At 47.4% G+C, this 11,662-nt stretch overlaps 1 protein-coding gene and 1 pseudogene across 1 annotated transcript; one reads left to right on the forward strand and one right to left on the reverse strand.

Annotated features, from left to right (window-relative positions):
- Window positions 1–2,525: 2,525 nt before the first annotated feature.
- Window positions 2,526–3,084, reverse strand: LOC109946000 (uncharacterized; annotated as a pseudogene).
- A 5,100-nt stretch (window positions 3,085–8,184) lies between these two features.
- LOC100282150 (adenosylhomocysteinase) lies at window positions 8,185–10,873 on the forward strand. Its single transcript, NM_001155062.2, has 3 exons — window positions 8,185–8,940; window positions 9,757–10,293; window positions 10,387–10,873. Exons 1-3 carry the CDS (start codon window positions 8,230–8,232, stop codon window positions 10,594–10,596), a joined length of 1,458 nt encoding a protein of 485 aa, NP_001148534.2. The 5' UTR covers window positions 8,185–8,229; the 3' UTR covers window positions 10,597–10,873.
- Window positions 10,874–11,662: the final 789 nt, after the last annotated feature.

Raw genomic sequence — 11,662 nt, forward strand, 5'->3', positions numbered from 1 at the left:
TTCTTCATCTGCCACGGATGAGATGGTTCCAAAGCAGAATGTGGACCCAGGGCGAAGGACGATCTTGCGCTCGAAAGTGATGGCCATTGAGCTAGCTTGGATCAGTGACACACCCCCTACCTGGCGCGCCAGCTATCGGTGTTTTGGGTCCGACCGCGCACCTGGGGTTGCCCCTCGAGGTGCCTTTTTGGAGTAGGACGGTGTTACCGACTGTAGCTCAATGGTTCGTGCTAGATGCACGAGAGACAGTAGACGATTTTGTACAGGTTCGGGCCGCTTTGAGATGCGTAACACCCTACGTCCTAGCGTGAATACTTTGTGTGGTGGGTTACAAGGAGGTTCTCTAGTATCGAGGGTGTTAGAGAACTGGGTGGATGGCTAAGTAGTGAGAGTTGTTTTTGAGGGGATGCCCCCTAGGCCTTATATACTCGACCGTGGGGCATTACATGTGGATATGATAACAACGTGAGCCTAAGTAATAGTGAACCGACTGAGCCTATCTTCCTATAATTCCGCCAATCTATCCCTATTCAGTTCTGATGTATGAGGGCACTGCACGGGAAGGTCGGATCACTGTTGCGGTCATTGCTCAAATTCATCGGGTCGTCTGGGCTTGCGTCAATCCGGTCTTGTGTCAATCTACTTCACTAGATGTTCCTCTCCAGGCCCACGAAGGGATGACCTTGCGAGCTATCGGGCCCAAGGCCTGTCGCGAGGTCTTTTAGCCTTCTAGTGGACCCGGGGGATATCTGTCTCCCACAGCTCCGGACCCCCGTGTGGCCTTGATTAAGGCCTGGGTATTCTTTGTCCCAGAATCCCGAGGCCCTGCTGAGAGTTGCCCGGACCCCACACAGAGAGGTCCGGGACCCATCCCGGGGGTCCGATCTGTACCCGCGGAGGTCCTGGACCCTGCCCGGAGGTCCGGTCCGTATATGCAGGGGTCCGGCATTTTCCCATGGGGGTCCGGACCTACCGTTGATACCTTGGAGCGTATCAACTTCTCCGGCCACGTGGCGGCCCCGGAGCCGTCCACGTGGTGGGGTCGGGTGTTGTTTACCACGTGACTAGAGATAGTCGTGTGGGCACCGTGCCTTCTTACTGTAGTAAGGGGTACCCCTGTTTTAGGGTACCGACACCCACGAATTAATTGCACTTTAGTAGGATTGCGAAAAACAAGGGATCTTAGAATAACCTTGACCATTTCATGGTCATCCCACTTGGTGCTCCCGAGGTTGCGCACTTGGTTCACCATGGTCTTTAGCCGGTTATACATTGCTTGCGGCTCTTCTCCTTTGTTGAGGATGAATCGACCGAGCTCACCCTCGATTGTCTCCCGCTTGGTGATTTTGGTCACCTCATCCCCTTCGTGCGCCGTTTTGAGGACGTCCCAAATTTCCTTGGCGGATTTAATCCTTGCACCTTATTATACTCCTCTCGACATAGAGAGGCGAGGATTATAGAAGTTGCGTGGGAGTTAAAGTGCCGTATTTTGGCGGCCTCGTCCGAGTCGTAATCCTTGTCCCCTACTTGTGGTACCTGTGCTCCAAATTCAACTATGTCCCATATGCTTCAGTGGAGTGAGGTTAGGTGATGCCTCATTTTATCACTCCACATACAATAATCTTCACCATCAAAATATGGTGGTTTGCCTAATGTAACGAAAAGTAATGGAGCACGTTTTGAAATACGGGGATAGCGAAGAGGCATCTTACTATACTTCTTGCGCTCATGGCGCTTAAAAGCGACGGACGACTCGGAGCTTGATGTGGAGGGTGACGAAGAGTCGGTCTCATAGTAGATGACATTTTTCATCTTCTTCTTCTTGTCACCTTTCTGATGCGACTTGATGGAGGAAGAGGATTCCTCCTTGTATTTGTTCCCGGACTCCCTTGAGAGAGTCCTCCCCGAGCTTGCGACTTTTTCGCCGGTCATAATCTCCCTCTTGGCGTGATCTCCCAACATCACTTTGAGTTGTTAGACTCTAATGAAGCACCGGGCTTTGATACCAATTGAAAGTCGCCTAAAGGGGGGGGGTGAATAGGCGAAACCTGAAATTTATAAACTTAAACACGCACTAAGGTCGGGGGTTAGCGTTAGAGTTAAACTCAAGTCGGAAAGAGAGGGAAAACAAATACACAAGAAATAAGGCGAGTGAACATGGTGATTTGTTTTACCGAGGTTCGGTTCTAAAGAACCTAGTCCCCGTTGAGGAGGTCACAAAGACCGGGTCTATTTCAACCCTTTCCCTCCCTCAAACGGTCACTTAGGCCAAGTGAGCCTTCTTCCTTAATCTCACGGGTCACTAAGACCCCGCAAGGACCACCACACACTTGGTGTCTCTTGCCTCGCTTACAAAGCACTTGAAAATAAGAATGGGAAAAGAAGAAAGACAATCCAAGCGACAAGAACTCAAATGAACACAAAAATCTCTCTCTCATAAGCAACTAAGTGTTTGGAATGATCTTGGGACTTGGAGGGAATTTGATCTTTTGTATTGTGTCTTGGAGTGAATGCTAGAGCTCTTGTATTGAATGTGATGTTCATAAAACTTGGATGGTTATGAATGAGGTGGTTGGGGGTATTTATAGCCCCCAACCACTTCTATAGCCGTTGGGGAGGCTGCTGGCGATGGGCGTACCAGACACTCACTGTTCAGTGTCCGGTGCGCCGCCACGTCACCCAACCGTTAGGATTCTCGAGTAGTTGACCGTTGGCGCCTTTGTCTTCTTGTGGCACTGGACAGTCTGGTGGTGCACCGGACAGTCCGGTGTCCCTCTGACTCGCTGCTCTGACTTCTGCGTTTCACTGTGCTGCTGTCAGAGTCGACCGTTGCGCGCAGATAGTCGTTACTCCGCTGGCACACCGGACAGTCCGGTGAATTATAGTGGAGCGCGCCGTTGAATTCCTGAGAGTGGTTGCTTCAAAGTTGTACGGGCATGGTGTACCGGACACTGTCCGGTGGCACACCGGACAGTCCGGTGCGCCAGTCCACAGCACACTCAAGTCCTTTTGCTCCTTTGAAATTGTGTCCCTAACTTGAATCTTTTATTGGTTTGTGTTGAATCTTATGCACCTGTAATACATGAATTCTAGACAAACTAGTTAGTCCATGTGTTTGTGTTGACGATCAACCACCAAAATTAATTATACGAAAAGGTTAATCCTATTTCCCTTTCAGTATCTCACAAAGTACTATGGGTATGATTTGTGTTAGGAGTACCCACCAACTGGTTAGTAATCAATTCGAATCGCCATCGCTCCTGGACAGCGAACACTTGACTTGAGTTATCTCATCGTAGTAAGAACTACAATTTCTATGAGTTTGATGATAGGGATAAGAAATGATGATACTCCCGACTATGATCAAGGGATGAGATAATCTTGAACATAATTCCTTAACTCGATTGTTCACTAAAGCTATAATTAGACTAATAGTGAACCTGGCAATGAGCAATTAGAGAATCAGGTGCAAATCTAGTTTTGCAGCAGAATATGTACCAATACCGAACTGCTAAAAGTGGAATAATGAACTTGATAAACCTTGAAGTTGTTAATAACTTCATTAACTCCCATTACTCTTATAAAGTAAAGAGCCAACTCCAGATATAGCTTTGCATAATCCTTGGTGTCTTTTACTTTCTTATTTCCTAGTTTTGGACGGGGTAGTCTAGTTGAGTACATTCCAGTACTAAGGGTGCTATTCCTAATGATTGTTGCAGATGGTCAGATGTTCTACGGGTATTGCGAGCACTATTTATACCCGGCTACGGAAGATGGCTAGGCCAAGGGCAAGGCTTCTCCATTCTCCTCTCATGCTTTTGGTGGGTTGACATAACCCAATGTTGGCACAGTATTTCGAAAACCCCGCACATGTTGTGGGTGCTAGTTGAATAAATGCTTCTGCTAAACTAATCACCTCAGTGATTGCTACTTTGAGTTATTTGGGCATGCGTGCCATCTAAGTTGTAATAACTATATGCACTCCGACTTATTTTAAATTGTATGTAATGTTGTAACACTTGATGCAGTGAATGTCAGTTCATTACGATCTTGGTTGCGAAGGAAAAGTTTGAGATCCTTCGCGATTTCATTAGACCTTTGGGTTTATATGGGCTCAAGTGTGAGGAAATCACTACCGAGCATAAGGTTTTCATACTTGATCTCTTATAAATCTGGTCGAGTCGCCGCATGACCACTCTCTAATAGAATCCTCGGTTTAACACGACACCCCTCCAACTTATCTAAAGTTCAGTTGCCCTTCATCCAAGTCATGTTTGGGTATCTAGAACTTTCGGTACTCTCAACCTCCCTGTCCGAGGTATCAGCGCATGACTCGGTTGCCCAGTCTTCGCCTCTCAAAGTCGAGCTATCAACCTCCCTGCTCGAGGCATCAGCGCATGACTCGGTCGTCCGGTCTTCGCCTCCCCAGGTCAAGCTCATCCAGCTTGGTTGCGGCCTGAGGGCATGCCTTGCTTGGCAAGTCATCAGGAGGCCCATCAAGCGACCCATGGAGTGTTTCTGCACTCCCACCCGAGGTCAGCCTTGGGCGAGTCGCGACTACTCTCCCACCCGAGGTTGGCCTCATGCGAGTTGTGTCTGCTTCGCCCGTGGTCCTGCCTAGAGCTGGCTTCGGGCGAGTCATGACTGCTTCTCCCGTCTGAGGTTGGCCTCGGGTGAGACGGAACAGTGTCTCCTATCAGAGGTTGGCCTCAAGCGAGATGAAACTGCGTCTTTTGCCCAGAGCTAGCCTTGGGCGAGACAAAAATGTATCTCCCATCTAAGGTTGGCCTCGAGCGATACGTAGTTGCGTGTCCCGTACGATGCTGGTCTCGGGTGAGACAAAATTGTGTCTCCTTTCCAGAGCTGGACTCGGGCGAGATGGAATTACATCTCCCATCCGAGGTTGGCCTCGGGCGAGACGAAACTGCATCTCACGTCCGAGGTTAGCCTCGAGCGAGATGGAACAACGTTTCTATGCTCGTAAGGACTTGGGGGATATCTATCTCCCACAAGTCCCCGAGGCTCAAGCTATTTTTTAGGGTAATGGGCTCGAGACTCCAAAAATGAATTATGCTATTTGATTGTCTTATGCTTTTGAGTGCAACTTTGTTCCGCCTTTGCATTCATTGGGTGCACCGGTGTAGCCCTCGAGCTTCAAGTTGACTTGAGAAACAATCAGCTTGAAGGTCCAAAATATGCTTTCAGAATGCCTGGCCATGTAGTCTTATGATGGTATCTCCCATGCAGCCCTTGAACCACAAGCTGATTAAGATAATCAGGTTGATGGTCAAGCAACTAATTCCTTCGAGCGGTCTTGGTGAGGTAGGCGGCAGCACTCGAGCGGACGAAGTGGTCGGCGAGGTGTGCGATAACATAGCCCTCGAGCTAACGAGGCTGTGGCGTAGCCTCCCAAAGTCGACAAAGCAGCGATGTGGCGAGGAGGCCGATGACCTAGCCCCCAAGCTGGTGAAGCAGCGAGTCGATGAGGCAGAAGATGGCACAACCCCCGAGCTAGTGAAGCAGTAAGTCGGTGGCGCAGGCGACGACTCAGCCCCCGAGCTGGTGAAGTAGTGAGTCAGCGAGGCGAGTGATGACCCAGCCCTAGAGCTGGTGACGTAGCGAGTCAGCGAGGCAGGGGATGACATAGCTCCTGAGCTGGTGAACCAGCGAGTCGACGAGGTGGGCGATGGCCCAGCTCCCAGGCTAGTGAAGCAGCGAGTCGGTGAGGTGAGCGTTGACCCAGCCACTGAGCTGGTGAAGCAGTGGGTCCGCGAGGTGGGTGATGGCCCTGCCCCTCGGGCTGGTGAAGCAGCGAGTCGGCGAGGTGAGCGATGACCCAGCCCCTGGGTCTTCAATTCAAAATTGTGTATAAACATGGTAAGAAAAATGTGGTGGCTAATGCTTTGTCTCGAGTGGGCTTTGCAATGAATATTACTTGTGGGTACAAGAGGTGCTTAATTCCTATGTGACAGATTCTCAGTCCTAAGTGATGCTCCAGAAATTGGTTGTTCATAGTCGAGGAGGGTTATTTCTTGCACAAGGGTCTGATTAGAAAAGGCCAGCGGATTTGGAATAGGGAGAATTCAGCTCTGTGCACAAGGTTGATATCTGCTTTTCATGAGTCAACATTGGAAGGTCACTCAGGTATGAGTGCTACTTTTCAATGCATCAAGAAGTTCTTTTGTTGGAGGGGTATGAAGACAGAATTGGAGTTGTTTGTTAGGCAGTGTGGAATATGCCGGAAAGCTAAGATTGAGAGGCATTATCCTGCTGGGCTGCTTCAGCCACTACCTGTTCCAGCAGGGGCATGGGAGGACATTTCTATGGATTTCATTGAAAAACTGCCCCAAGTTAGAAGGTTTTCACACAATTATTATGGTGGTGGACAAATTTCAAAGTATACCCACTTCTTTCCACTTAAGCATCCTTTCACAACTCAAGGTGTGGCACAAGTGATACTTGATAATGTGGTTAAGCTTCATGGGCTCCCTAAGTCAATTGTGTGTGATAGAGATAAGATCTTCACAAGTAACTTCTAGAATCATTTGTTCAAGTTGTTGGAGATGAAGTTGGCTCTTAGCACCGTCTACCATCCTCAAACATATGGTCAAAGTGAAGAGTGAATCAAAGTCTAGAGATGTATCTTAGATGTGCTGCTTCTGAAAATCCACAGAAATGGAAAACTTGGTTGGCTTTGGCAGAGTTTTGGTATAACACATCATATCATGTGTCTTTGAGATGTTCTCCTTTCAAGGCTTTGTATGGATATGATGCTTCTATGATCTGGCACGATCTATGAAGGGTGATGAAGATGTGGTTTCTAGAGATGTGGTGCAACAGATAGCAGTGCATAGTTCTATGCTCAAGGAACATTTGACGAAAGTCCAACAAAGGTTTAAACATTATGCTGATATGAGAAGGTTGCCTAGGGATTTCAAATTGAAGAAGAGGTGTTGCTCAAGTTATAGCCTACACACAACAGTCTGTGGTTAGCAAACAATGTCCAAAGTTTTCTTTTCGATATTTTGGACCATACAAGGTGTTGGAGAAAATTGGGAAGTGGCTTACAAGTTGGATCTACCAGCAGACTCTCAAATACACCTAGTGTTTCATGTGTCACAGCTAAAGCCCTTTGTGCCTCGTTATACACCGGTGTTCAAGAACCTTCCTGCTATGGTGGATCTAGAGAATGTTGAGCCAGGTAAAGTGCTAGACCGAAGATTGGTTAAGAAGGGGAATGCAACCATTACTCAGGTTCTGGTTAGGTGGACCAGTCCATCTCCAGATCTTGCAACATGGGAAGATTACCATGTCTTGAAGGCTCGTTTTCTAGCTGTTCTTGCTTGAGGAGAAGCAAGATTTGAAGGGGGATGTAAGGCCTGGTGATATTGCTACCTTTTGGTGTTAGGGTTTGGGTAGTATTTTGATAATATTTTGTTTGTAATCCATTAGTGGAATAATGACCGGTTTCTAGAAGTAGAAAGGGGTATTACACTATCGTGGTAGTAGGTGAGTTCATCCGTCCAATCTGTGCCACTGGAAGAGAGGACAGGGAGGAGTGGAGGTGCGACGACCAATGGTGGTGGCGGCGACGGCTGGAAGAGGAGAGCAAGGAGAATGAGAGAGGATGAAGCATGAATCGGGCTGTGTGACGGGAGAGCAGGTATTTTTAATTGGACCACTGTTTATTTTGAGAAATCGGAGGGTGTTTTTGCGAACCAAGTCTCGAGATGTGTCAGTATATGTATAACGTGTTTGGTTTGAGGAATAAGTTAGTCTATTATCTTCTCACTCCTCACTTTCTTGTTTGGTTTGTAAAATATAATGGTTTTATCCGTCACTATTTCCTTTATTTGGTAATAATTAGTGATAATTAAAAAAATAAGTTCATTTCACTAAATTTATAAAATAAACTCATAATGCACGAACTTATATAAAATAGATTGATTCCATCATTGGTCACCAATGTCTCAGATCCGCGCATCTCACCTGACGTCTTCACCCACCAACGGCACTCCGGTATGGCGACTCACCAACCCCCCACCAATCCCCCGCCCAGATCCGACGGCCGCTAATCGCCGCGTCCGCAAACCAACGGTCTGGCGCCGTCGTCTCTTCCCATAAAACCCTCCCCACCCCTGCCTCCCAACCGCGCCGTCTTCTCCCTCACTCCCGTTCCATTTCCCCATCTCCCAGATCCAATTCGCGAGTTCTCCCTCCTCTGCCGCCATGGCGCTCTCTGTGGAGAAGACCTCGTCTGGACGGGAGTACAAGGTCAAGGATCTCTCGCAGGCGGACTTCGGCCGCCTCGAGATTGAGCTGGCCGAGGTCGAAATGCCCGGCCTCATGGCGTGCCGCGCCGAGTTCGGCCCGTCCAAGCCCTTCGCCGGCGCTAGGATCTCGGGGTCTCTCCACATGACCATCCAGACCGCCGTCCTCATCGAGACCCTCACCGCGCTCGGCGCCGAGGTCCGCTGGTGCTCCTGCAACATCTTCTCCACGCAGGACCACGCCGCCGCCGCCATCGCGCGCGACTCGGCCGCCGTGTTCGCCTGGAAGGGGGAGACCCTCGAGGAGTACTGGTGGTGCACCGAGCGCTGCCTCGACTGGGGCGAGGCGGGCGGCCCCGACCTCATCGTCGACGACGGCGGCGACGCCACGCTGCTCATCCACGAGGGTGTCAAGGCCGAGGAGGATTACGAGAAGACCGGCAAGATCCCCGACCCGGAGTCCACCGACAACGCTGAGTTCAAGATCGTGCTCACCATCATCCGCGACGGGCTCAAGGCTGACCCCAAGAAGTACCGCAAGATGAAGGAGAGGCTTGTCGGCGTCTCTGAGGAGACCACCACGGGTGTCAAGAGGCTCTACCAGATGCAGGAGACCGGCGCCCTCCTCTTCCCTGCCATTAACGTCAACGATTCCGTCACCAAGAGCAAGGTGATTCTTGCTTGCCTTTCTTTGGATCCATTTCCTTTCAGATCTGACGTTCTTGTTGTGTGGATCTAGATCCTGCATGACTAGCAGTGTGAGATTTACTTGTTTATTGATGCCGCTGCTTTATATCTCAGTATCTCACTGCTATGGTTAAACTCTTGTGTATCTTCAGATTCGGCTGCTAGACGTTCTTGTTTATTGGTTGCTAGATGGTTAGTAATTTTTACCTAGTATTTGGATCTTCAGATCTCTGTTAGACAGGACCTGATTTTTGGGATTGATTGTAGAAGGCGAAGCATCTCGGGATATTTTAGGTCTTTTTTGTGTAGCCAGATTCGGCTGCTGTTATATGTTTGGTTCCAGTTACTTGACCTAAATCGCATTGTTGTTGTTGTGGATTTAGCGTTTCTCATTGTTGTTGTTTTCTGTTGGATCTGGATCCTGGTCTATGGTGTTGCTTATCTATCGGTCAAAATAAAAATTATTGTTAGCTACTTCAAATATTTTATACGTGTTTGGTCCATGTGATGTGTTTTGCATGTTTGGTGGATTTGACGACACTATGTCATCATAGCTAATAATTTCTTGCACCCTGTTTACTTAGTCTGTATGTAGATTTGACACGTATTTTCAGATCAATACATGTTTCGGTTAGTCTATGTATTTTTAGTGTCTTGCTGCACATTTTCTATTCTTAACTACGAATATTGAACTCTTAATTACAAATATTTTTCTTGTAAACAGTTTGACATGTTGCTAGTACCGAAATTCAACTATTAAGACTAACTAAATTGATTGATATGGTTCTCCTCTGAACAGTTTGACAACCTGTATGGTTGCCGCCACTCGCTCCCTGATGGTCTGATGAGGGCCACTGACGTTATGATCGCCGGAAAGGTTGCCGTGGTCTGCGGATACGGTGATGTCGGCAAGGGTTGTGCTGCTGCCCTCAAGCAGGCTGGTGCCCGTGTCATTGTGACCGAGATCGACCCCATCTGTGCCCTCCAGGCTCTGATGGAGGGTCTTCAGGTCCTTCCCTTGGAGGACGTTGTCTCTGAAGCTGACATCTTCGTGACCACCACTGGCAACAAGGATATCATCATGGTTGACCACATGAGGAAGATGAAGAACAATGCCATTGTCTGCAACATTGGCCACTTTGACAATGAAATTGATATGCTCGGCCTTGAGACCTACCCTGGCGTCAAGCGCATCACCATCAAGCCCCAGACTGACCGCTGGGTGTTCCCCGAGACCAACACTGGCATCATTGTCCTTGCTGAGGGTCGCCTGATGAACCTTGGGTGTGCTACTGGCCATCCTAGCTTTGTCATGTCCTGCTCATTCACTAACCAGGTAAGCACTGGAATTGGTGGTATTGCCATATGTAAACTGATTGGCTAGCAATGCCACATTACTGAGTTGTTTACTCTTGACTTGATGATGCAGGTCATTGCCCAACTTGAACTGTGGAAGGAGAAGAGCTCTGGCAAGTATGAGAAGAAGGTGTATGTGCTCCCCAAGCACCTTGATGAGAAGGTTGCTGCTCTCCACTTGGGCAAGCTTGGTGCCAAGCTGACCAAGCTCACCAAGTCTCAGGCCGACTACATCAGCGTGCCGATCGAGGGTCCCTACAAGCCTGCCCACTACCGGTACTAGGCACACGGCTTGCAGCTCACTCGGGCCGTTGTGTGCTATGAAGTTCGCTACACTGGCCTGTCAGTTATCTTTTGCATGCATATGCATTATCATATACGCAGTCGCGTAGCAGGTTTTCTTATGGTTATCGCTTGAGCTGAGGGGGGAGGGAAGGAGCTGTTTGCTTTTGCTGAAGAATAATGGTGTAGTCGGCTGGGGTGAGGCGATGTGCGTTGCCAGATACAGTTTTGTCTTGTTGACTCTACTTATCTGATTATCATTTGTAAGCGATTTGCTCAAGTTATTTGTCGTTTATGAATAACTTGCTTTCCTCAAGAGCATACTTAAAGACGGATCCTGATTTGCGTTGATTTTGGTTGCTTGAGTACCGAGTTTGACTGTTCGAGTTGCGTTCACCAAGTTCGCGGAGATGCTATTTTTTTACTTGTTTGGGAACTCTATTTTTACAAGTGATTTCTATTTTTCCAAGACATTTTTTTAGAAAATAAAAATCTCTTAAGTTCCTCACCATTTTGATAATTAGAATTGAATTCCATTCTATAATATATTAATTTTGGCATATACTAATTAAATAATTTGGTTTTATGAAAAATGTATCTGTATACTATTATTAGCAAGATGTCGGAGATTTATTTGCTATATTTTGATATAGAGGAGTGAGTCTAAGGGGGTTTTACAAAGTAGAAACAAATTCTACTAATACATAAATTTCTTCACTTTATAAATTTTTTATAAATTTGAGATATGTTTATATCTGAACTAACTTTGGAAAGTTGTGAAATGTCAAATTTAAAGCTAAACAAGTTACTTTATTAAGTAAATTCTAATTTCTTTTAAATGTAATTCCTTTTAAACTGAAGGGATCTAAACGTCTCGTTAGAAAAAACAAGTTCCCAAATTTTAGAATTCACCAGGATTCAAACAACACCTAGTTTGGATGAAATTTGATAAAGCATATTCAACGTGTGCAGTTGCAGTTGTTTTTTTAAATAGTGGAAACAACGTAATATCCTCCAATTAAAATTTTGCAAAGCAGGCTTGACATTGTATTGTAGACGGAAGCCTG

The sequence above is a fragment of the Zea mays genome, chromosome 4 (assembly GCF_902167145.1).
Source record: "Zea mays cultivar B73 chromosome 4, Zm-B73-REFERENCE-NAM-5.0, whole genome shotgun sequence".
Lineage (NCBI taxonomy): Eukaryota > Viridiplantae > Streptophyta > Magnoliopsida > Poales > Poaceae > Zea > Zea mays.

What these genes read in the sequence shown, in the direction of transcription:
- LOC100282150 (NM_001155062.2), top strand. Translation starts at nt 8,230, where the DNA reads ATGGCGCTCTCTGTGGAGAAGACCTCGTCTGGACGGGAGTACAAGGTC. An exon ending in ATTCCGTCACCAAGAGCAAG is followed by an intron (nt 8,941 to 9,756) that starts GTGATTCTTGCT and finishes TCCTCTGAACAG; the next exon opens with TTTGACAACCTGTATGGTTG. An exon ending in CCTGCTCATTCACTAACCAG is followed by an intron (nt 10,294 to 10,386) that starts GTAAGCACTGGA and finishes TTGATGATGCAG; the next exon opens with GTCATTGCCCAACTTGAACT.